Source organism: Salarias fasciatus, chromosome 12 (genome assembly GCF_902148845.1).
Source record: "Salarias fasciatus chromosome 12, fSalaFa1.1, whole genome shotgun sequence".
Taxonomy (NCBI): domain Eukaryota; kingdom Metazoa; phylum Chordata; class Actinopteri; order Blenniiformes; family Blenniidae; genus Salarias; species Salarias fasciatus.
The window spans coordinates 16,079,351-16,105,837 of NC_043756.1; the positions used below are offsets into that span (position 1 = coordinate 16,079,351).

A 26,487-nucleotide genomic window follows, 5' to 3' on the forward strand; every position below is an offset into this window, starting at 1 on the left:
CAAGAGCCAATGGAATGTCCCCCAGAAAACAGGAGCCACGTTGCAGGATCAGAAAGGTGCGGCGTCATTTTGGGACCGTAAACCGGCGCTTAAAGCAACATATGCCCCGATGATGAGCGCACTGACAGCCGTGCGTAAATGTCCGGTGACTCCCTAACAGAACAGATGTAAGACCCCGCCTCTTAATCTACAGACCGGGATTACGATTATATGAAGTGATTGGTGGATTAAAGGGAAGTCATTCAGTGTGGAGTCGATAGATGCCACATCAGATGAACACAAAGAGGCCTCTGAGCGGAGACGTCGCCGCTGAGGGATGCTGTGTATTCACAGAGAGGCGGGAGATGGCACGGTGCGCGGCTGAAGGCACGAGGGCGGGGTTTTCCCTCCAAGATGAGGCTAACTAAAATAAACCTGCATCCGGCGCATGTACTGTAGACTCTTTGGACAAACAGAGAAGGAGGAGGGAGGAGAGAGGAGGGTGATGATGATGATGATGATGATGAGGAGGAGGAGGAGAGTGTGGTCTGAGGAGCGGCATTTCTCTCCAGATACCACCTCACCTCCTCTGTGAAGCTGCCTGGTCTATTTCTTTCAAACCTACCAGTGATTTTTTCTTCATTGACTTAAAAAACAACATACAGTGTCGGTCTGTGTCTCGTGCATCCGTCACCATGTCGGACTCCGAGGACATCACGGAGTTCGCCAGCATCGTGGAGCGCATCGAGCGGGGCGAGGTGAGTCTCATCCGGATGATTTACGATCCATCCAGCCGGCCTGCACGGCTGTCACCTGCAGGGGAGGCATGCTCACACGCCCCTCTTCTATTCTATGCTATTCTATTCTATTCTATTCCGTCTGACATGTTGGCATGTTGGATATTCATAGTCTGTATTTAATTTCGACACAATTTTGATCATTATTGAGCTGTCATTCAGCAACAGTTAGAAAGACATATTTTCCTTCAGTTCTATTCTATTGATTGATTTAATAACAAATTGATATTCAACCTTTTTTTTATTTTTATATGTCACCGTCTATAATGCTTGTCAATGTCTTACAATATTGGCTTCAATTCATTCAGTGCTAACATTCCATTAAAATTTGAATAAAAAAATTACAATTTCTGTTCATCAAATTTCATCTATTCTATCATACAGTACAGTTCAAGGTGTTCTTTCTCTTTAGTCTGATAATTTAAATCCATGATGAAGAGGCCAGACAAGGTTTCACAAGGAGGATCTCATTTGACCGTCAACCTGCAAACATTTCATGAATGAAAAATGCCTTTTTCTGAACTACTGACACATTCTGAAAGCAACTGAAGACCTGAAGTGTCCATACACTGAAATAACCCTAAATATTGCATCATCTAGTTGAAATCTGGACATTGTGCGGTCCCCATGCAGCTTTGTGGTTGACTCTCACTGATCGAGTTGAGATCAATCAGGGGTTGCTGAGTCCAAGACAAATTTCCTTAAGTGGGACAGTAAAAATATATTGTATTGTGCTGTATATAAATCAGTGTCATTTAATGTCATGCAATACATGTGCTTTGTTTTATTTACGTGGTTGTTTAAGTAGTTCTTGATGTATCTTTCACTATCTATATTCTGATGCAGAATTTTGCTGGAGGTTCATTTTTTGGGGGCATTATCTTGTGTATTTTCTTAAGACAGAGTTAAACCTTTGGACTCAGTTTGTTGTTTGCTGTTTGTAAAAATTACAATGTCACTTGACACCGCTGGGCAAATCCCAAAGAAATGCAGGAAAGTGACTGATACAATGCAGAAACAGTCATGACTGCAATGCATACTGCATATATGAGTAGCATAGCATTCAACCTATTCCTGAGCCCTCCACAGTAGTTCTGTTTTTTAATGCAGCTCCTCAGGAAAATTGATTTTCCACCCCTGGTCTAGTTTACTTTGTCACATGCAATGTGAGATGCACATGTTTTCAATGAGATGCAGGCTTGCTTTCATAAACAAAAATCTGCTGTAATAAATGGGAATGAACAAAGAAACCCTGTATCTCACCGAAATCTGGCTTGTTACATGAATGAGTTTTGAAATATGGAGACTAGAACATTAAAACACCTGGTACGATCTGTAGTTTAGCTGCATTCTGTACTGTACACACACTGCTGCTATTCAAGCTGAAATCAATGGAGGCTAATATCTGTTTCCAATGCAGCGTTTTAGCTTCAAGGCTCACGGAGAGTGCGGCTCCTGTGCTATTTTTAGGAAAAAAGGCAATGAACATGATTTTAATTAGAGGCTTTGCTGCGTGTGTTGGTTGCCAGAGCTGCAGGGAGATCATCACAGAGCTCCATCGATATGTGGGACACTTGGCAGCAGCAGCAGCTGCGCGCTGAGATGGGGCACCGGGTTACTGAGGTGTATTCGCTCAGAGGGGGAAGTCCTTACCCATTTCTCCCACTTCGGCCTGACAGAATGTGTCATGATGTATCTCTGCTGCTGGCACGATCCGTGTCATCCATTCATGCGTGCATGAAGCTGTGTGTGTTTAATGTGTGGTGAAAAAAATGCAGATTGCACACGCGATTGAGTCACTGGACCATTACGGTACTGAAGTCAGCCTTTTTATCAAGAGTAATTAGACCTGTGTTTTACAACATAAGACAAGAGAAAACTCTGATTTCTTGATTGATAGTGAGTGAATTTATATGGAATATCTTCTGTTGCAATTTTAAACACCATGACAATAAATGGGTATATGTCACACACTTCACAGATTTACGACAGGGTTTCATATTGGAGGAATGATCCAGATATGACATAGTTCGAGAAATATTTCACATCTGTCAGTAAATCTACACTAACACCCATCCTTATGAGAGTTAGGAGTGGGAGGGTCCACAGGGACACACCATTATTCAGCCACATAGACACCTGCGTGCAATTTGCCTCAAGACTGCAGAAGGAAATCGGAGAACATATAAACCAGCAGGCTCACGTAAATAACTGCCTTGCTATGTAGCGGTATCGAGAGGGCAGAGGTGACCGTGTCTCTGCTGAAGCTGCCAGACTGCTACGAAAGGTCAAACTCCTCCCAGCTGCATTTGTCTCGATGCCAAGAAGAAGAAGAACATGTTTTTGTTTTTTTTAGTATTTCACGTTTGATTGTAAAACAGAATTACTTTGAAGAACAAAAAATGTACAACTATTGTGACTGATCTTATTGACATTTTTGCTCATTTTCAGCAAAGCACATGAAGTTTTCTCATCTGCTAATGGAAGGAACCAAAACTTTATTCACAAATTGTAACACACACTGAAAGAAGATAACTAAATCACTCACAGATTTCCATAAGCTGCCAGCAGTGACTGTGCAGATTCTGGGCTGTAGATCAAAATTAAATCATATCATTGATTTAATTCAGAGCTGCTTTGCAAAGTGCAAAGTCTTTAACTCCTCTCCGCTATGAACCAGTTCATTCTCTCACCAAAACATTGCTGGGTTGACTTGTGAGACCCCATTGTGTAATAAAATTAATTGAAGACTTACCAATAACCACCGCAGCATGCAATTACCAGGCCATAAATCCCCTTTATTAATAGGCGGCAGCCCGACATCAGAGAAGGCCGTAAATTGAGCACAAGCTGTATGTTACGTGGTTCCTGTCGCGACTGTTGTGAAGAATGGAAACAGCTTTTTTGTGTTAGTACCAAACAATGTGTGGCCCTTTAGCACTTTTATTTTACATTTACAGCGGTTTTAACTGCTGTTGCTAATCGAGTTTATATCCTAGCACAGAAATACAGGCAATGGAAGCTGCTTTTAATCATAATTAAAAATCCCAGCAATTTCATTGTTTGCAGATAAATTTCTGTGTGACTCGTCAACTGATTGCCGTCAAACCCCTCAACAACAAGCTTGGCCAAACAATGCGGAACACACCCACTCCGCACACAAACACATCAAAGCAGAAGACTTCAAACTGAAAGCAAAGAGCAGTTTAAAGCCGAGTAAATGCTTCTCCGTGGAGACGACGCACAGAGCGGTCTGTGTTTTTGACACCACTGTGAACTTTTTCAAGTTATGTACCATAAAGGAGGCATCGAGTTTCTGAAGGATCTGTTGTGGGACTGAATGAAACCCATTGGTACATTTTAACAAGATGGTGTGTCTTGAGTTCAACTGCTGTCTGAGTGTTTCTATGTGGAGTTTGCATGTTCTCCTTGTGTGTGAGAGCTTCCTCCAGGTACTCGTTTCCTCCCATAGTCCAAAAACATGCGTGTGGGGTTAAGGTGACCCTAAATTGCCCCTTGGTGTGAATTTGAATGTGGTAATTGTCAGTTTTGCGGTGTATTCTGTGTTACTCTGTAGTTTGATTTTGTTTTGTTTAGTGATTACTGTACTGTACATTTTGAAAAAGCTTGTTGATCTCGAAAAATACTGTGAGTATGATTAAGCAGTATGCAGAAAAAAATCTTGATATTGACCTTTTTCTTATTTAGAATGATAGGTTTGAAAGTGCAGTGAATAGATCGATAGATAGATAGATAGATAGATAGATAGATAGATAGATAGATAGATAGATAGATAGATAGATAGATAGATAGATAGATGGATAGATTTCCCAAGGGAAATTCAAGCAGGTCACATACCACAAAAAAAGACAGAAACAGACACTTTTAATTTGAAAATCTATAGAATAAACAACATACTTACATTTTAAGACATACAGAAAAACTAAATGCAGGCATGGAGGCAGCTGCACCACCACCTCCCTCTCTGTACGTGTGTCTGTCTGCGCGCGTGCATGTCCGCCCGCGCGCCCTGCAGCGGGCTCGCGCTCTGCGGCGGCCACGCGCCGTGCTGATTCACCGCCCCCCCTCCGTTCCGCTGCAGCGTCACTCTATTTAAATTCGCCCAGCCGTCGCTGTCGGCATCTTCTACTGCTCCGGAGAAGTTTGTTTTTAGCCTCAATCGAGAGAAACGCCGGACGAGCCGCATTGTGCTTTTATTAATTTATTGTTATTGAGACACTCTCATTGGCGGCGTCTTCACCGCGTGTCTGCAGGGATGCGGCGGAACAGCACCATGCTGGTGAGTTTGGTGTTTTTTTTTTGGGAGGGTGGTGAAAGTAGATTTATAGAGTTTGTGAGGGATAATTAAGACGAGCTATTGTTCAGCAGCCTGCCGCTCCTCCGCCGTGTGCGTGTACAGAGAGAGAAGTTCGCAGAGTCCATTCATTGCAGGAGGCAGCCTTTGTCTCAGTTATTTAGTATGAAACAATTGGCTGGAGGAGGACACTGTTTGGGCTCTTTTTGTCTCTTCAGACTTCCTTCTTTTACCGCTCTAGTCGTCATTAAACACGCGGACGCGTCGCTTTCTGTTTGCTGGTGTTTATTGGGAAGTTTTAACACAGCAGCTGAACTCAATGGGCAATCCGGGAGGACGGCTCTGGAGCCCAGGAAGCTTCTCAATGTGTGGAAACGTGACCGGCTGTATTTCTCTGTTTATCTATATTTAGCCCGGCTTAATCCCGTCTTATGTAATGTTTCAGAAACATGGTAAAGACAACTGTGGCTGGATTTTAATGTGATCCAGTGAAAATGACTGTATGTTCAGGGGGGAGAGGGGATGAATCTGCAAGCATGGACTCAGAAATGTATCCAAAGTACAGATGCTCAGAGCATACTATGATATTAAATGGTTTGAATCTGCTACATAATATAATTTACCTACTTTTTTTAATCATTCAAATGTTGTGGTCATTAATGGCAAATTGTGTGAAAATCAGAACAAAACACCTTGTTAATTTTAGCTCATGTCATGAAAATCAAGAAAAGAATGGTTAAAATATACATTAGATCAGATGCTTTTGTAACCCAAGATAATCATTTAGACATTTTTTTTGAATGCTTGAAATGTTTGTTTTGAACAGACTTTTCAAAGAGATTTACATAATGAAATGCACTTGTATTGTCTGAAGATAGAAAAATAAAACTTGGACTGTTTCCATGCCGCGATTCACTCTAAATCCTTTTTTTGTTTGAGAAAAACAACCCTAAAATCAATCTGTTTTAGCACATAATCTGTTGTCACTGTTCTTCTTTGACTCTCCACTTGACCACACCGAGGCTGACTGCTCTCTTTTTGGAGTTGTTCTCTTCACTGCTATTTATCTGCAGTTGTTATATGGTCTCAGTCTTTCATTAAATTCCTGGAGATGACAGTTTGATTTGATGTTTTTGCCTCAAAAAAAGAAGTAACTTTTCATCCTGCCCTACTGAAGTTATCATTCCATAAATCAAAGAAAGCTGCTTCCTAGATTTTCCAGGCTGATCCGTGGTGCTATTTCTGTCTGTGTCCTCTTTTGTGTCTTACTTTTCATCGCTTCTTTTCTTGTGTTGACAACAGTTGTAGCCTCCTGCTTGTGCAAGTTTGCTTCTTAGATCTTTGCATGGGAAATGTTTTCAGCTGTCACGTCTTCACCTCCAGGTCCCCATCAAGAACATCGAGCGGGAGCTGATCTGTCCCATCTGCAAGGAGCTCTTCACCCACCCGCTGATCCTGCCCTGCCAGCACAGTGTCTGCCACAAGTGCGTCCGCGAGCTGCTGATGCTCAACCATGAGGACTCTTTCGACGCCGGGTCCGAGTGCTCCCTGCCCGGCAGCCCCAGGTCCAGGGTGCCCTCCCCCTCCATGGAGAGGCTGGACAGGCTTGTGAGATCAGGTGGGTCTCTGGGTAAGGGACCTGAAGTCTTCCTCTCCTCTGCAGGTGGAAGTGACTGTGCTCTTTACAGGAATCGATGTAGTGTGGCCGGATTGGTGCTGGGAAGTGGATCTCAGATTTCTACTGATGTTGAAAAGTGCATTAGAAGGAACTGTGCTCATGGTGTTGTGGGGCTGCACTTTTTAATCTTCTCACAGGGAATGCAAATCCTGCTTATTACCTCCACAGAAAGGAAGCAGGACTCCTTATCAATAATGCTGATGTCCTTCCATAGTTACACTTTTCTGCTAATCTCAGCTACATGTTTGTGAGCAGCCATCTCATTTTCTGCATTTAACAGATTTTAATAGCTGAGGATTTATAGAAAATAGCAGAGTTGGCTGATTCAGTGTAATTCTGCCTCTTTGGCAGTTTGGTCCACTACTGATCGATGAGCACTGCCACATATTAGATGATTAGAAGTGTAGATATAGTTTTCAATTAAAGATTTGTTTCCAAATAAGAGCTGAAGGGTGTGTTTGTTCAGCCCTCAAGCGTACAAAAGACAGTGCCACTGCGACAAGGACTTCAGGATCTAACAAGCAAATCTTCAAGCTGATGCAAATTTATGGCCGAGGCTAAATAAACTCATGGGAACTTTGCAAAGAGGAAAATGAGCCTGCTGTTATTGTGGGATATTTGGATTTCAATCTGATGCAGACCTTCCTTTGTTACGCTCAGAAAAAGTAAAACCAACACGAAAATGGTGTTAATTTTACCGGTGTGTGATTACGTTGTCATTCATCACTTTCCTAATCCTGTCTGCATTGACTGGCCTCATTAAAGAAAAAGCAGAGCGTCTTTACAAGCTTTAGATTTGTCTACCAAGAGAAAAGAACAGTTGACAAGCTCTCTCAAGCCCTGCGTGTTTTCTCTGTCTGATTGGAAAGGCCCCGGGGCATTTAAACCCTCATGTGTTCACTGAAGAATGCCCTAGGAAAATAAACAAGATAAACTATCATTTTCACTTCACTCTTAATCAGATATGCGGCGTTTGAGTGTATTATATTCACATGAGTGAACAAAGCGCATCTGTAAGCTCCTTTAAGGCATTTCAAACTCTTAAAACCAAGCTGAGCTGAATGGGGGAGGGAGGGAGGGAGAGCTGCAGTTGACGTGGGCCGCAAGCAGCTAAATTAACTTGTCACAACATTTTTGAAGTTCCCTGCTCGACACATGGCGTAGCTGCAGCCAGACTCCACCAGGTCAGCGACTAAAGTCTTGAGACCAGCCGAGGACACAAGGCAGCCTTTCTGCCTCCTGAGGGCTCCGGGCAGCAGGCCCGTTTCCATAAAGATGCCTCATTTGCACTCATGTCCTCCCTTGTTGACGAAGCCAGGGTTGCGCCTGAATGCATACCTTTTTTAACAGAAATGCATACTGTTTATTTGGGAAACGGGACACGACAGTTGGTATGTGTAAATCACACCTTAAATTGAACAAATTAATTGGTCTTTTGCATCGAGTCCTTGATGGACGGCATGAAAAATTCTCTGTAGCTGTATGCAGTTTGGACTAGTAGCAATGGGACATGATTCAGGAAGTGTCGGTGAATGTAAATAATCATCAAATGACAGGTATGAAAACATTGCTTGTGCAGAAGAGAAACCCTGGCATGATTCCAGTCTTTGCGATTTAAGACTGTCTTGTGTGGTGTCGATCTGAGACATAGCAGCTAGGCTCCTTGTATATCCGCAGCCTTTACTGCTTGAAACTGGCCGATATGTGGTGTTTCTTGCGGTTCACGAAATGCCAACTCACTGACAAACACTGAGAATCTCAATTGGAAGGCCAGATGGGGAAAATAACCCCAGAAGCACAGAGAACTGAAACCGGGCCCTCAAACACGGCGCCCCTCATTCAGACTCCTTCTCTTCAATATGAATGGGATCTTTCTTCACTGGGAGGGCTGCATGTGTTTCTGCAGGAAATAACCAAAACCCTACTTTTGAGTCAACAAATCTCACACTGTGCTGAAAGCCATCATTTCTCATCTCATGTCCTTACTCTGCATCGACATAAATGATGCTAAGGGTGAGGTCATTTGACAGTAGTTAATTTAAGTGGTATTTCTGTTTTGTTTTTTTTTTTTGTATGCAAAGATGAACTATTTGAATCATGTTTCAGTGAAATTCCTTCTGGGATTACTCTGTGATTGTTCCCGTGTTAAGTGCATTTAACCAGCAGATTAAGAAACACAGACTCGCAGTGTATTTACAACAAGTAGGAAACCCTGCAGTGTGCTGCCGGCACGTTGACACCCCAGCAGAACGGACTGGCGCTCCTCGCACCGTGCCTGCACCACTGGGAGATCAGATCATCGGTCGCCATGGTGACGCAACCTGCCTGTGAGGAATGAATGAGGGATTAGATGAAGGGAGAGAAAGAAAAGACTTAAGACTATATTTGTCCGTGTGCGGCTTGGACAAGTCCCGCTGTGCCGGCACGGAGAAAGACGGTCACTAAACCTTCATCAGGATTGTTTCTCTCCTTCGTTTTGTGCCACAGTTCGTTTGCACATGTTCAGCTGCTTGACAAGGCCTGTCTGAGAGTTGATACGATCTTCTAAAAGAATAATCTGACATCAGTGGGGCCGGAGTTTGGAACTGCTGCATTTAAGTGCTTCTTACTACATGACTGCATCTTGTAGCATGAACAAACAAGACATCTATTTTCGGAGTTTATTGAGGACTTGGTTACACCTTTTATTAGTATGGATATGACAAATCGGCAAAAGTAATTCAAATTAGTTACTGCTAATAAATGATGTTCCTGGGATCTCCTGGGTTCATGTTTAGTTTTCCAAACATGAAGCTGGTTCTAGTCTCTCTTTGGCCAAAAGTGCTCGGAACAAGCTAAAGTTTTGATCCTTTAACATGACCACCATTCATTAATCAAGAGTGAGTTGTCTTTGTATAACCGTCCACATCTTGTGTGAACGACTTCACTGGTCTGGTTTGTATTTCACGCCGAACGACATCACCACTTTTTCCAAACACAGTTTTGCTTTTGTTCACTTTTTAAGTTGGTTTAATTTCTCCAATGTTTTTGCTTCACACACCACTTCATGTTATGTATGGTTTCCTTTTTTCCTTGTTGGTCTCACCTCACTTCTCTGTTCATTGCTTGCAGCCACAGTGCGAAGGTCGATTGGAAGTCGAGGTAGACGCGGGCTCCGTGTTTTGAGTAGCTGTAGTAGTGAGTACAGTGTTACTAGACCTCCTGTGAAACCCTAGTTTTGATTTTTATCTGTTTCTCTATATAGTTTACTTTACCGCTGTCAACACAAACATACAGACTCGCATCACTGGCTCCATGTAAAATTATTACAGATTTTGCTTTCGGTGATCCTGACACACAATAAGTAGCTTTAACTAGAAATCCTTTAAAAACATCCACTGAGCATGAAATTGAAATTAAAAGGCGGTGATGAGTCAGGATGGCAAAATGCTGTCCCAGTAGTAACAAAGAAGTGAGAATGAAACTGAGGTAGAGTTCCTGACGAGCAGGGAGTCCAGTGCTTAAGAGACTATTGAAAGGCTAAAATTAGTGGGGAAGGGGGCGAGGAGGTTTCCCAGGAGCTGAAGAGGGACAGGAATGTGTGTGTCTGTACACGAGCGGGGCTTTGCATTCATTTGGTAAATCACGGTTGTGAGTAAATCAGCTTTTGTAGAGACGGGGAACTGTACGTCTCTGTTGTTGCGGAGCTGAACAGACACACACACACACACACACACACACACACAGCTTACAGTATGTTTGGACTTGCCAAGATTCTCAACTTGGTTTTACTGACTGATAACCTGTTTGCCTTTAGGCTGCTGTGAACGCTTCACTTGATCTTGATAATCATCATCAGTGTTTGAGGAACAGTTTATGAGAACACAGACCTGTTTGAACCAACTTCTAATCATTTTAGGCGTGATGATTTACGATGTAGCAGCCGGCCAAGTAAAACACAAATGAATGCAGGCTTTGTTGGTCCTGATACGCCAACGTGGAGTCAGACATGCTCCGTGGATGTGTTTAAGGAGAAACGACGTTCTTTCAAATGTTAAAAACGCAGGAGGATTTGCTTTCTTCCTCCTGCGTGCTAGTATATTTTAAAAGACTAAGCAGGCGAGATGAAGGATTTTAATTCGTCTTCCTCAGGAAAACAGATTGCAGTTGGGCTGATAGTTTATTTGCACAATAAACAAAGAAATCCTTTCGTGCATTTCCTCATTTGGTTTTGATTCAAATTGTTGCGCAAATGTTTTGTGGGCGTCGAACGACAAATGACACTCTAAAATTAGATTTATGCTCAAAACACAACTCACTACATTTTTCTATGAATTTAAAAATCAGTTGTCCCTGAATAATACACAAACAAGTTTCACAGATTTTGAGAAGAGAAAAATCATTGAACTATATTTGAAATTCATTTTACTTGTAAATTCTCTGGAACTACAATATGAATTAAAATGTTCCTGTGGTGGAAGGCCCTCTGACTGTGGGAATTATATTTTTTGCGACCATAACAATGGTCAAAGTGGCCCATCCCTGCTTTTTTGCCATATATTTTAACAAGGCAGCGCCATCTTCATTCATTATAACATCACCACAATGTTAAGTTCTCATTTGTCAGACCATATTGAGGCATGACTGGACGATCAACAACGCTCAGTCATTCAGATGACCAACAGTTTTGACCTGTGTGTATCACACCGTCTCTTCACAGCTTTCAGTTCTGCTCACATCACATGGCATTCACACACACGCACAAAACACACATTTTTCATAGTTTGCTGTTGTGCCACTGCTTTCCCCTCTGCTGCACCTTTTTTTTTTTTTTTTTTTTTTTTTGTTTTCTCCTCGCAAAAGTGTTTTGAACTATTTTTCCAGTGTTTCGCTTACCTGAGGAGTGTTTGATTTAATTTTCAGGTCCTCGGAAACGGAGCGGAAATAGCGGCTCGCATACCGAGATAAATCCAGCACTCCTCGCTTCCCCTGTCCCCCACAAACGTGAAGCAACATTTTTCTTTTTGCGTGTGCTGACTTCAGTTTGCTGGCTTTGATTGTGGTAACCATGTGTTTTCCAGACCCTGCCTGTACCTGTGCCGTGACCTTGTGTAATATTTGTTTCCACGTCATTTTACTATATTGCCGCCTTGTTACGATGCCGCTGCATCAGTAACAAGCACAGGATTGTGAGATTCTCTTGAAAGCTGATTTGCTTCAAGAGGAGATGTGTAAAGTGTCGATGCATTGAACTGGACATGCAATACAAAAGTTCAATTGCTTGAAATTTTAATTTGTATCCATGTATCTCATTACATTGCTTGTCTTCAAAATGCCATGGTTTCTCATATTTTTGTCTTTTCTCAATCACCAATTTAGAAAGAACAAGTTTGTCCAGATCATTGTGAGCACTTCAAGTAGCCTTCACTCCTTTAGAAATGAATGACTTGGATTTCTTATCAAGACGGTGTATAAGCTCCAAGGATGCCATCTTCCCCATGACTCTCCTGAACCTCATCACTCCGCAGTACTTCCCTACTACTCTATTATAATCTCTCTTCCTTGACTTTCCCCCCCGTGTTTGACAACTGCTTGATGCATTGCCTGTACTGGTGTGTTGTTCCATACATCCATGCATCTATTAAGTAGTTGTAACAGTGGAAATAAAGAAGAGAGACATGCCGAGGCCCTATTTTGGAAGGCTTTATATGTCCAAAGGCATTTTTGCCTTGAGATTATTTGACTTTGAACTCAAAATCTGTTTAAAATAATTTGCATTTTTAAGATCTGACCATTTAAAGCTCTCTTTAGTCATTGGACATTGTAGCTCGCATGTCAAAATGGGGCCTCAGACAAGAGTGGAAACTGACAGACCCAAGGCTGGACCAACGTCTTGCTCATGAACTCCTCTCACTTGACCTCTGTCGCTTCCCTTCAGGTTCAATCTCGTCACAGGGGTGGCGCAGGGGCTCGGTGACCCCTCGGGTCACCACCATCCCGTGCCCAGGATGCCAGCACGACATCGACCTGGGCGAGCGCGGCATCAGCATGCTGTTCCGCAACTTCACCCTGGAGAGCATCGTGGAGCGCTACCGCCAGGCCGCCCGCGCAGCCATCGCCATCATGTGCAACATCTGTAAGCCTCCACAGCAGCAGGAGGCCACGAAGAGCTGCATGGACTGCAAGGCCAGCTACTGCAACGAGTGCTTCAAGCTGCACCATCCCTGGGGCACGCCCAAGGCTCAGCACGAGTACGTGGGTCCGACCACGAATTTCAGGCCCAAGGCAAGTACTGTCACTACTAAGACTCTGGACTGTGAACATTCAGAGATAAGTTGTCGTGAGTTAGCATGTCTCAACATGTCAGTCTAGTCATGATACACTAAGTGTTATTTAACATGGCATGTCTGGAAACGATCTCACATCTTGGGTTTTGTGGAAGGATTTGCTGTTTGTAACACAGCCACTTCAGAAATCACTCATTGTTACATTAAGTGCAACTAATTATAATTTAATTTTGCATTGGAAGCATTGGAAAATGATGCTACCATCCCAGCCTAGATGACAACACGTTTCAGTATATAAATGTTAATTCATGTGCTGCTCAATTTTCATCGCACACTTGCTTCATCAACATGTTTTTTTTTTTTTTTTTTAAATTTTATTTCTAATGTAGATCTTGGCATTAAAGTGCTGATCTAAGGTTTATTTTTTAGACTCATCAGGAAGTTAGTCAGCGAGACACTTCTTTTAGAGTCTTCTTTTATGTTCCGGTTTCACTTCAGCTAGATTTCTGTCAGTGTGGAACCAGCCTAGAAAATTCTATGTTGACCAGCTCTGTTGTTGAATGCGTGTACATGAATTCTGTGATCTAAATATACCTCCTTGTTTTCCCTTACATTATCCAGAATGTAACTGTATAGTATGCAGCTGTGTGCAGCACTTGTGTCCCCAAAAAAAAGTTTTCTTTGGAGACAATATGTTTCCTTCCAACAATTCCAGGTACTCATGTGTCCCGAGCACGAGATGGAGAAGGTGAACATGTACTGTGAAGTCTGCCGACGGCCTGTTTGTCACTTGTGCAAGCTGGGAGGATCCCACGCCAACCATAAGGTCACATCCATGAGCAGTGCCTACAAAATCCTCAAGGTAAGCAGATCCTCTGACAAGACGGTGTGTCTGTGTGTGCGCCAGATGAGTACACTCTAGGCCGATTCATCTAAAATGGAGAAAATTGAAAGGCAACACAAACCAATCTCATAATAACAGTCATGAAAGGAAGTGTATAATTCAGAGTTCTTTGTGGTTTTTAGCACTAAAAGCATTTCCTGTTCAGTAGGTCCTTTATTGTGATGCTTGTGCAGGATTAGTGTGAATTGCAGCACAGTTTTGATATAAACAGTGAATTGTTCTGCTTTGCTTTAGCACAAAGTGTTAATGTGGGCCTTTTGGTAAATGTTTCTCCTAAGCGGTGACTCCCTTGTCGACCTGATCGCACATTAATGAAGTAGACAAAATCTGGTAAAAAAGCTGGTAAAATCTGGTAAAAAAAACAAAAAAAACCCCATTTTGTTTCACAACCAAACGCATGTTTGGCAGAATTATTCGTTTGGTTTGTGCTCCATTCAGACTTTAACTGTGACTGCATGCATTAGTGCTATCAGTTGTAGCAGTATTATTTAGTGCTATTAGTTTGTATATGGATATAAATGTATGTAGCCTTCATTGTATATCATTTTTCTGTGTAAATTATATATTTCTACTTCTGCTTGCTTGCTGCTGACGCTGCTGCAACACCAGACTTTCTCATTTTGGGATTAATAAAGTAACTCTGTACTCTATCGTGACTAGATTTGCTTAATAAACTGTCTCCTGGCTCATATTTAAAGTGTACCAAAACTTCAGAGCCGGTGTTTTGTTGAGTAGCGCTGCAACACTTGCTGGTTCCCTGGATCTGTGTTCTCCTGCTGTAAAATTGATGCCTGGCCTGTCTCTGTGCTGGGCTGCAGTCACACTACATCGATCTGTTTGGAAACCAAAACCCTGTCTGGCTCCGTGGGTTAAATCTCATGTGTGGGCATCAGATTTTTGCCCCTCAGCAGAGTTCATTTCAATCAGTTTAAGTGTTTGGTTGAGCTTGTGGAAATGGAAAAACCTCCTGAGATTATACTCCAGTGCTCTATGGTTACCATGACAGCATAGAAACACCCAAAACATCAACCCTTTCACAACTACAGGTTTAATGGAAATACATTCAGTAGCAGTTCCTTCTTGTGGGTAGTAACTTCATTCATCTGAAAGGTTGTGATGCTGGGTGGCTCAACAAATCGAGTTGAACCTCTGAAATTCGATATCGTTTTGTGTTGACACAAACAATATGCTGCTTAATATTTGATGAGGCCATTTGTTTGCCTTGATTGTGCCGGGCATTGTATCTGTAAATTGCTGAAAGGTGTATTGTATGTCCTGAAGAGTCCCGGAAATGTTTGTCAGCCAGGAAATGGTTTGGGTTTCAGTTGCTTTGGAGAGCAGTAATGCACAGTCACTGTGCACATGGTGAGAAATTCACATCAGTCAGGTGCAGATGTAACGAGATTAGAAGAGGCAAACATTGATCTGTTAAAATTCCTGTTCGGGCATATGAGTACATTTGTGGGTAACGACTGATAACTTCCACCGTACTTCTTATTTGGCCAATATTTAAATGGTGATTTTATGCAAGCACAGATGTCCTGATGTTAATGTTTCAATCTTATGTCACTGCTACGTATGTAGTGTGATGGATGTGATTTCAAGGGCAAATATAACACATTGTGAATGCTCCTAATCTTTTTTCTTTTTTTTTTTTTCCTACCCTCTCTAGGAAAAGCTGGCCAAGAGTATCCATTACCTCATCAGTAAAGAGGACCAGGTCAGGACTCAGATTACTGAGCTGGAGCAGCTCATCAGCCAGACTGAGGTGAGGAAGCTGACTCATGCTGCAGCTGCAGGATCCTTTGAACACTGCACACTGTGCTGCAACATTGTTTTCTTTTCATTTATCTGGAATCCCTTTTTAAAACCACTCCGAACACTAAATAACTAATTACTTGATGGTGAACAAGACTATATTAGATTTAGATATTAGGATTAGATTCATTATACTATTGCTCAAATTGATCTGGAAAGTATTTTGAAACATCCGCATCCACTTTTTCAGGTCTTGACCCATATATGCCTGTCCTGCTGTCATTGGCAGCAAGCTGCTTATAACTATAACTCATGGGCTGTTTGATCTTGAGGGAATTCTACAACTATCAAAAAGCAGACAAATTATGTTTTGCACCTTCTTACTAACCTTTATGGTAGTTGCCAGTGAGGCACCAGCATCTCACAGATGTATACTATGTAGGGTCAAAGTATGACTGAGTAACAGCCAGAGGTGGTGAACAGGGCAGAAACTCTCACTTATTCATTTTTTTCCATTTTTCTACAGCCATATAATAATAAAGAATCCACGCAGCCTGAATATAATTAGAGCCACAAGAGGGTTAAGCTCACTTACTCTTCCAACTCGGAGGATTTTCATTAGTCGATTGAACATCTCTTTAAGTCTTGTCTAACCCAAAAAATGAAGTGGTGCGGTGTGATCCCCCGCTTTGAATGTAGCTAAGCTCACATCTCTCGAACAGAGTGCCTTAATTCCTGTACATACGCATCTCCTTTGTCACTGAATACAAATCTTTAGGATCCTTTCCCCAAGCACGTCTGAGCATAGAAACAGTTGCACGTTGTGTAGGAATAAGGAAGGCCACCGTGTAACCATGCAAACGGGGAAACACAGCGCCTGGTTACTGGGTTTCAGTCACCGAGCTCGTTCCTCTTTTTCTTTGATGCCAGTCATAAATGGAGAGGTTTCAATGCAACAATAAGCCTTTCAGCCTCTAGAGTAGTGGGTGTGTCTAATGGAGACTAATTGAATATTCTCTGTATGTGCACTTTGACCTGTTTCTTCAGCTTGAGCATCTATGATTTATATTAATTTTGAAAGCACAGAATCAAGGCAGTAAAATGAGAGGATTCCTTATCCAGTGTAATTTATCTTTCATAGTAGTTATTGACTCTAAAACATATTTTGAATTGGAGAACATACATGGGGAATTTTTTGGGTTTTTTTTTTTTGTTAAAATAACCAAATTAAATTATTCTTTTCCAGGAAAATGGCCAGCTGGCAGAGCGTCGAGCCAACGATCACTTTGAGCGCCTATTTGAGACTCTGCAGGAGAGAAAGTCAGAGATGCTCAGATCCATTGAACAGTCCCGTAACCGCCGACTGGACCAACTCAGAGGCCAGGTACAAAGCCAGTTTGGATTACACTCATTATCTTTGGAGATTTGCCTGAAAAGTGGTTCAAAATGAGGCTGTTTCATGGAGTAAAACTGATCTTTTGCAGGTGGAGGAGTATCAAGGCATGTTGGAGAACAGCGGGCTGGTGGGATACGCTCAGGAGGTCCTGAAAGAGACGGATCAGTCTTGTTTCGTACAGACGGCAAAGCAGTTGCATACCAGGTAACCAGCAAAAAGCACCATAACCTTCAATGAGCTTCAGTGTAAAAAAGTTTCAAAACTGTCACACGTTCAAAAACTATTAGCAGGAACATGACAGAAAAAGCCGTACGCCACTGAAATCCTGGTTGTAAACAGTCAATTTTATGAAGCAGCTTAGTAAAGATTACCAGATGGGGAATTAATTTCATATTACTGGGAGCAAATATGAGTATTCAAACAATCCGCACAGTGAAAGACTGAAATCACGCATTATTGAAACATTGTCACACATTGTTTCTTTCGTGTTGCCTTTGTGTTTCCTGGTAGACTTCATCTGTTACATTCGCTGTTTATTTCTGTGTCGAGTGGAGCAAATCCCATTAGGTGTTTGGGTGACTGGAGTATGTCAGAAACACACAAAGCCACGTGCACAAAGGTTACAAAACTCAAGGGCAGCTCAGGGAACACCAGTGCTGTTCTGTCCACTCATCGCTGTTGTTTGGTGTCTTCTGCTCTAAGCTGGCTAATTGATCTCCATTAGCAGCTTTTAAGTAACCTTGGAATCATTTTACCTGTGAGTATGATGCTGCAAACTGTTTTTTGTTGGTAAGAATTTAAGATCAGGCATTTTGAAAGACATAAATGCAAATGAGTACCGCATACAAAACTGAATGAAAAATGAGACATTGATTGAATGGAGATCTTGTTGCGGTCAATGTTTTGAGATCTTGTTTTATTTATGTATTTTTAGGATCCAGAAAGCCACAGAGTCTCTGAGGACCTTCCACCCTGCAGCTGACCCCTGTTTTGATGAGTTTGTTTTGGACACGTCCCGAGAGGAAACCCTGCTCAAAGAGATGTGCTTTGGAGGAGGTAAAGTTTATTAGTTTTAGCTGAATGATGAAAACGACCTGCCTTTCAGATAGATTTGGTTTTAAAACAAATATATTCTATTGGGCATGAAACTTTATTAAAATCTCCAATCTCAGAACATTGAGGATTTTAATCCATGAACTCTGAACATATTTACAGACTGTACTGTTTTCTGGAGTTTTATGATCTCAGATGTTCCATTTATGTCCTTCTGAAAGACTCTGTGTTCAAGAACAAGCTGCTTGATTGTGACGCCTGGAAAAAGTGACCATAGATTGATCTTGGAGAAATATGGTGACATTTTCAGCAGAACATGAAGAAGGTCTTTGTTCCCTTTTCCCCTGGACCACTACAAAATGTGGACGTATGATATAGAGCCTGGCTGTTTTTAGATTAGCAGTAATATTATTATTTAAAACATGTTTATGTGGATCCTTCAGTTTTAGTTGTTTTTGGTAATCTGTAATGAATGGGGAAATTACTGACTAGGAAACAGTGGCATGCCAAATAAACAGAAGGAAGTGGAGGTGGATCGGGCACACACTCGGGGAAACTGCAGGACTTTGTTACAAGACGAAAGCTATCTTGAAACCCGCAGGGCAGGAGAAAAATGTGGTCACCCCAAAGTGAACTGCAAAGGGTCAGCAGAGCAGGAACTACGTCAGACTGGCATAAAATCACCAGATCATTCAGAGTGGCAAATTGTTGTGGATGTCCGATGCTCCTCTTTAGGGCGATGGGGGTAATGACACATTGACCTGTTTATCACTCTCACAGTCCTGTGAACTGTGCTGTGTCAGGAGGTCAGAGGTCATCTGTGGGAAGCCAAGTTGGATAAGGGTGAGAGCCAAGGCTGCAGTCACAGAGGATTTTGCCTCCCTGTGAAGCTTTGTTCTGGTCTGCTGATTGACAAAAGCTTGTTCTGTACACAACGGCTCAGGTACAAGTTTCCCAGGGATGAAAGATACAGACTCCCTTGGTGACATACTGTCTTTTTTTTTTTTTTTTTTTTTGAGCACATTAGTCCAGGGTGTTAGTTTTGCTTATTATGAGGCTGTTCCAAAACGGGAAGGAGACATATTCTGAAAACCTCGGGAAAGCGAGAAACATGTTGGATGTTTTCACACCACACACTGGTTTTCCCCTTTTATCCACTGATTTTTTTCGGGGGGTTTAAATGTAAATTTTTAAATGAGTTGCTTGAATCTAATAGATATTCGGTTAAAATATTTAAAGGAAATGGTGAGATACTTGAAACAAGACCCAACATACGTGAATGATTAAATGTGCTCTTTTAGATCGTGTTCTGCCTGCTACTTCCTGGTAATTGCCACAGTTGCTTTGTGATCCACGTGTTTATAAAGGCAGCAGCTTTATGCTTTTTTTTTTTTTTTTTTTTTTTTTTTTTTTTCCCTAAATTCATTCCATAGCTGTCATTTTGAACTCTTTCTGGCCTGGAGCCATGGACGTCATTTGGCAAGTGCATAGCATCACCAAATCTCTTACCTTTTTATATCATGACAAAACTGCCAGAAAGCAGTGAAACAGACATTTGCCCCCATTTTATAGTCACTTTTCATGGCCATCACCTCCCCAATACGTTTGTACAATAGTCTGATGATGCTCAAGACTCCCGCCATTTTTCACATTTGTGAAACACACAGTCAAAAGCGCACAGTATGCCTGAGGAACACGACATGTTTAGAAGTGGAGGCAGACGTGTTATGATTGAGTAGTTTGTGACACTTTGCTGTATCGGAGCGTCTGTTGCCTCCTGTCATACCTGAGGATGTGTCTGGTAGCTGGGAGGAAGAGCTCTGTTGAATATTCTTTGTTGCACATGGTGAAATAATGTTGTGACTGTTTCTTTCGTCATTGTGAACCACCGACGGCTAAAATGTGTTTTTCCCCGTTTGAGGAGATCCTGAAAAATGAATCCTGCGCTCTGTTTATGACATGCTGGTCAGGACTAATCAAGGTTTTAGGTTTGAGAGACAGCTGCCCTTCGAGAGACAAACATGACAGGGGGATTAAAAATGGCCGGCACTGAGGACAAAGCAGATGCCTTTTGGCACTGATCCATTTTCCCGCAAGTGCCACTAAACGACTGGCAGTCGTCTCAGTGACCGTTACTGACAAACAAAGCTCGGGGTGACCCGAGTTTGAAGGCTGGAGATCGGCCCTGTGAGTATGTTTGCAATGAGTGATGTGAAATCTGAAGTCTCCGAGGGTTTGTTTGTCTCCCTCTACAGATAGATAGGTTAAAAAAATGGGCTGTGAGTGAAAGCAACTGTGAATAGAACTTAGTTTTCTTCATAATATTAAATGATCACAAATGGCTAGAAAATGATTAAACTGAAGCCGTACTGAATGGAAACAATGTTGGGGAAAAAAGTGAAGAGTAAGAGCTTTTGAGGTGTTAACTTTCATTTATGACCCCCCTGACTCCAGAAAGTCAATAAAATCCAGTGAAGCAAAATGCAGCAGCATGTATTAAGGTGCAAAATAAATGACTCTGCACAAAGCACGGTGAAGAACCGTGTCAGTAGAACGTGCCGTTGAATAAGGACTTTGCATTAATGAATACTTCAGGATTTATCAGCCACTATAGCACCTTTTGAGGAGAATATATTTGAAAGCTGTTACAATAAAATCTGAAATTAAAAATATTGTTGTTCCACACTGCAAGCTTCCAGTCTTCCAGTTTGTACGTTTCATTCATTTTCAGTTTTGCAAAAAATGGTGTTCTACTAGGCTTGTTTTATATTCACAGTACACTTCACTACTCGTTTTAGGTTTTCAGTCTCAATTTTGACCCCACTATATGTGATTCAGGTTTCATGTATATAAATCATTCAGCCATGTGTCATTTTGAAAAGAGCTGCATGCAGCAGTTTGGCGACCGTCATGCTGATGGTTTTAATCTAAATGGCCTGCGGGGGCTAATGGCGCTCTTACTCTGAGGAGGAAGAAGCTATAGGGAGATTGTATGCTGCAGTAATTCAATTGAAGTCTTGCTCGAAGATGCTGCAGTAAGGAAAAAAACAAAAAAAGCCTTTTAGTGTGTGTGCGCGTCATGCTTACACAGCTCAAATGCAGCACTACGCAAACTGAAAAATTGCATGTCTGAATTGACTTGATGTGTTTACCGGGCATCTCTCCTTTGTAAGGACCCCTGTGTAGGATTTTTCTCACTGCCTGCAGCTTTTGCATGTTTCCTCGTCTTGTCATCTTCTGTGGGATAACTGTGTGTGTGTCTTGCTGTCACGTAAACCTCGCTGCGGCCCTGCTGTCGGCTTTAACCCCGAGCCCTCCTTCTCAAGAAGCTGTGAAAGACTGCCTTGTCAGCTGGAAGAGCCCGTTTGTGGTGCACGTTTCCTCAAACTCTCAGGCAGACAACAGCGCATTCTCCGCTGTTTCCATTTGAAGACATTGTGTCGCAACTTGACCAAGACATTACAGTACAGGGAGAAAAGTGCATTTCACCAGACTGTGAGGGAAAGTTAAGTCTGACACTTCTACAAATGGGCAAGCTGCTCCCCGTAGTGCGAGTCTGTTTGGCAGCATCCTGAGCTGCATGAGATCAGTGGTGCTGCTTTTCCTCTGAGTCACTGACGCAGGGCTGCCTGCTGTGTCTGACGACCCACTGCCCTTTTGTGCTCCTTGCTTTTTGAGCCATCTGTTGGAAACAGGTGAAAACACAAACTCTCGTTGGTCATTGTTGTAAAGGCTTGATTAGAATTACAGTGTCAGTTGATTCGGAGTAGAAACTCTGGAGTCTTAGGGAAGGCTTTTTTCCCCAGTATGTTCCCACTAGCTAGTCTATATATGGTTTTAATTATATTTTCGTGAAGGTATGCACTTGGTCACGGTTCACTAAATGTTTACGTCATGAATTTAATAACGTACTCCACGCATGGAATTTGTTACCAAAGTGGCAGTATAGCTGGACTTTAAAAGGAGAGAATCTCATGAAGGAGAGCTGCCTTGGAGAATAAGTCTTTGAGGAGAGAGGATTAGCAGAGTGACTTTGTAGGCTCAGAAAGCTCTGACATTGGTCAGTGAAGGGAATCCGTCTATCGGGGAAAGGAGCTTTAGAAAAAAGGATGGATTGGATATGTCAAAAATAGGAAGCGTGCTGAACTAAAATGGGAATATCATGGGGGGGGAGGTGGGGAGGCTCTCACAGGGGCACTGATAGAAGTGTGCTGACAATTGGCTTGATTTCAGAGAAAAAATGATGACCTCCATGGTTACAGTTCTTTCTGGGGAAAATTAACTAAGAACTGCAACTAATGAGGCGACTGAAGTTCAGTGTAAAGCGTCTGTCCTCCAACATCCATCAGGCTGAGTGGGAAGTGTTGGAGGCATTTGAATTGCTTGCTCGGCGGCTCTGAAGAACTGTCTGCAGCCACCCTGAGGAGACAATGAGGCGATGAGTGAGGGGAAAGGTAAAGTGAGAGCGGAAGGAGGGTGTTTTGTCGTCAGTGGGGGTGTTTTTGCAAAGTGCTTTTCCCAGCAGCAAGTCTATAAAATCCTCCTTGGCGCCATTATGGACGCTCTTCTTCTCCATAGTGCTGATCTTTACCACACTTTATTGCTCGATTTGCTCCATTTGGTTGGACTCGCGTTGCTGAACTGCAGCGCTTAATGATTTTTCCTGTAATTTGAGTTCCTTCTACTTACGCCATGCAAAATGTTCAATTATACAGTAGTTAACCTTAACTGCACATCCAGGAAGCAGTGGGCATCCGTGGCGTGATGCCCGGGGGTAAAGGATCTTTTTGAGGCACCCACAGTCGTAGCTCCTGATCTCAAGTATGCTTCTCCAACCCTGAGGCTGCTCTCATTGAAATCCAGCTTTACAGAACGGGGCAGAAACGGTGTTTCATTCAGTTCAGCGGGTCTTTTACTGGGTGCCACACAGGCTCAGTAGCAGAGTCTGTAGATGAGCCGCACATCTGGTGTGCATGCTCAACTTTTATTTTGAAATCTTACTTGTATATGTAAATATGAAAGTCTTTTAATCTTTGGCGTATGCTGTACTCACTAGTTACTTCTCCTACTTTCTTGTCCAGTTCCAGACCCTCCTTTAATTGACCTGTCAAGCAGCAAAGTCTATAATGAAGCCATGATCTGCTGGAGACTGTCTGATGACCACTTACCTACAGATCATCACATCCTTGAGTACCGCAGGTCAGTCCACCTTAAGAGGAGTGGGAAAAATTCACTAACAAGCTTCATGCATTGATATAAATGTAAATCTATGCAATCTTCCACTTATTCAGACTCAGAGGCTCAAGCCAGTCTCCATCCCAAGAGGACGGTGAGGACAGTGGAGCGTGGAGGACGACAGACAGGGTGTACGGTCCCAGCACGGTGGTGTGTGACCTGGAGGCCGACAGCCTGTATTCATTCAGAGTCCGAAGCTGCAGGAACTCCATGTTCAGCCCCTACAGCCCAGAGGTCACCTTCCACACTCCACCTGCTCCCGGTAAGTCCGATACGTGTGAAGACAGCTTTTACTGAGAATTTGTCTTGGTAGTGGTTAGTTTTTGTAAAACAGAAATAAAAGTGACACTAGGAGAGGACATTATACGGCAATTAAATAACAAAAAAGAAAAGAATAAAAACAATAACTCGGTAATGTCTTCATCTACAACAAATACGATTCATAACTTTGAATCTTATTTTGTTCATTCTTTGGAGTAACTGACCACCTCATACATCCATCTTATTAAAAAATATTGTTTATTCAGCAGCATTTTGAGCAGTAAAAGCAGAAAAACATTTCCATTTGGATACAAACTCAGTAATTGATGAACTTGCGAAATTCCTGTGTTGGGCCACGTGTTTTCATACGTTGTTGTTTTTTCAAAGTTTAACTCTTTGAAACTGTGTCCCCCTCAAACCACATCATTAGCTGCGCTGTCTGTGTGTGTACGCGCGCCCATTTGTCCCCGACTACAAATTCCACCTCATTACTGATGCACACTGAATCCAACCGCTCTGTCCTACACGAATCAGAGAGCACAGGAATGCGGAAGCTCCAACTGGAAAACCACTCAGATGTCAAAGCCTCTGCGGGACAAAAATCAAAGCACAATCCTGTCAGATCTCAGTGATGCGACAGGTTTGCATCTGAATGATTGAGATAGAAACTTCCCTGTCATCTGAGAGGAATGGAAACGTGGCATAACTGAGTCAAATAACTGCATGAAAACTGTATGCAGGTACAGTGAAGACTATCAGCTATACATTTTCCCCATTTCCTTTTGCAATTCAGCATATATATATATATATTTTTTATTTTTTATTTATTTTTTTTTTCTTTTTAAAAAGAAGCTGTTGTACCTCTATAAGGTACACAATCTAACGTTTTCTGTTATGGACAACACCCCTGGCCAACCAGCAAAAAGCCCCAAAATCTTAAAATGGGATTCTCTCCTCCCTTTTTACCTTACAAATGAATATGTAGCCTCAGTATTCTATTTTTGGGTGAAGAGGCAGAGAAAAACCAAGTTGAGCATTAGTGGATCATGACATATCCAACAATATGAAGCTTGCAAAAATACATCAGCCTTTAATTCAAATGTGTTGCAAATCCTCACGTCACGGATACGACTGATTTATATGTATTTGTCGTACAGAAAGTGTTTTTCAAAGTGTCATTTTATAATTTCCAATTCCCACCATTCTTTAGTTTATAGAAAATGAATTAAAATAGCCCAAATGGGAGAGATTGATGTAAATCAAAGTGATTCACTCCTTTTCTTGGATGATATGGTTTGAATTGGAGGCCAGCAGATGGTTGCTGAAGAGCCTTTTTCTCTTTTGAAATGAATTCCACCTCGCCGCTCTCCAACAAGCTTAAGAATTGTAGCAGCAGATGTAACTGTAGGTTTATTTACCGAGCTGTCACACTACACACCGTTTCCTCCCACACACTCAGACAATAGCTGTAATGTTTTCAGTGATCGAAAACAAAAGCCACTGCCATGACGAGAAGCCAAAACAACACTGTGCCTCATTACCTCTATGGCGCATGCTGCAAGAGAATTCAACATGTAAAAACAGAAGCATCTGTCATCTGATAATTTTCCAAAAACTGAGCTCAGTGCTGAAAAACGGAGACCGGCTCCAAAACAAAAGGGAGTGAAAGAGCTTGTCTTTGTGCAAAAAGAGGCCAAATAACAGGGGCTACTTCTCCAAATGGGTGTCATTTAATAATAATGCCCCTATTATCTTTGAATCGTAGGACTGAAAAATGTGTTTTTTTTTTTTTTTGTTTGTTTTTTTTTTGTGCTTTTTTGTTCATTCTTTGGATTAAGCTTTAAATCGGTCAGGTCATACACCCGTGTTATTCAAAAATATTTATTCAACAGCATTGTCGCTCAATCATTAAATACTGTGAATTGTGGTTGCTGTCATAACTCTGTTTTTTTGTTGTTGTTTTTTTTGCCCACATTGTAATGCTAACATAGAATATGGTCAGTACCAGCACAGCTCTGCAGAATTGTGGCTTCGCCCTGGAGGCTAGCTTATGCTATTATTATTATCATGCCCTAGTTGTTATAAGGACTTCCTGAGACACATGCAAATGAACTGGTCTTCCCCAGTGTAGCCTTCAGATTTCATGGGATGGTTGAGTGAACCGGCACAATCACGTCAGCCTATATGTATCCTGGATTATGGTAATCAGGGGCCTGTGACCCATAAAGCTATTCATAGAATGCATTTAATTGCATCCAGATGAGGAATATAATTAGAAACTAAACGTGATAAATGAAGGGTCTCAGTAGATCATTGCTTGTGGTGGTGCAACAATACTGGCAAGGAGACCTCCATGTGCTTCGTTAGATTGTGTTACAGTGCCCTCTTCTGTCTGCTGCAGGTTTACTGCTGGGTCCAAAGGGAAAAACCTCTTCCTGTCTATTTATACTATCAAATCTGTTTCCTTCTTATAGAGAATTGATCTCCTTCTGATGTTTTATTTTATTTTTTTCCCCCCCTGGATTGCTCGGCCTCCATCTCTCCATGTGCAGCTTTCGGTTTTCTGTTCAACGACAAGTGTGGCTTCAGCACGGAGCGACTGATTCTGAGCAAGCGGCGGGACGCCGTGGAAAGCGTGGCGGGCATGGCCTTCCTCCTCGCAGCAGATCGTGTGCAGACGGGCAGCTACATCGGCCTCGATTACATAATTGGCGACACTGGGATCTCTCAGGGAAGGTATGCAAAAAAAAAAAAATACTGGTATTTTATTTAATGAGGTTTCTCTTATAACTATCTTGACCATAACTATTATGTTCCTGAATGTAAAGAGAATTTTTGTCGGGGG

General features: G+C 42.1%; 1 protein-coding gene across 6 annotated transcripts in view; it reads left to right on the forward strand.

The window, feature by feature from the left end:
- Positions 1-650: 650 nt before the first annotated feature.
- The window catches only part of trim36 (tripartite motif containing 36), a 30,554-nt gene continuing 4,717 nt past the window's right edge, over positions 651-26,487 (forward strand). Inside the window, exons 1-12 of one of the 6 annotated variants that reach the window (XM_030104982.1) lie at positions 651-737; positions 6,475-6,709; positions 9,881-9,946; positions 12,687-13,033; positions 13,751-13,897; positions 15,612-15,707; positions 16,944-17,081; positions 17,182-17,297; positions 18,028-18,149; positions 23,228-23,345; positions 23,438-23,643; positions 26,195-26,378. In XM_030104982.1, coding sequence (XP_029960842.1) covers positions 675-737; positions 6,475-6,709; positions 9,881-9,946; positions 12,687-13,033; positions 13,751-13,897; positions 15,612-15,707; positions 16,944-17,081; positions 17,182-17,297; positions 18,028-18,149; positions 23,228-23,345; positions 23,438-23,643; positions 26,195-26,378 — 1,838 coding nt within the window. In that variant the 5' untranslated portion in view covers positions 651-674. Of the gene's footprint in view, positions 738-4,922; positions 5,077-6,474; positions 6,722-9,880; positions 9,947-11,671; positions 11,753-12,686; positions 13,034-13,750; positions 13,898-15,611; positions 15,708-16,943; positions 17,082-17,181; positions 17,298-18,027; positions 18,150-23,227; positions 23,346-23,437; positions 23,644-26,194; positions 26,379-26,487 lie in introns of those variants that run through there. The other 5 variants (XM_030104978.1, XM_030104977.1, XM_030104979.1 and 2 more) reach the window with 5 other exon arrangements.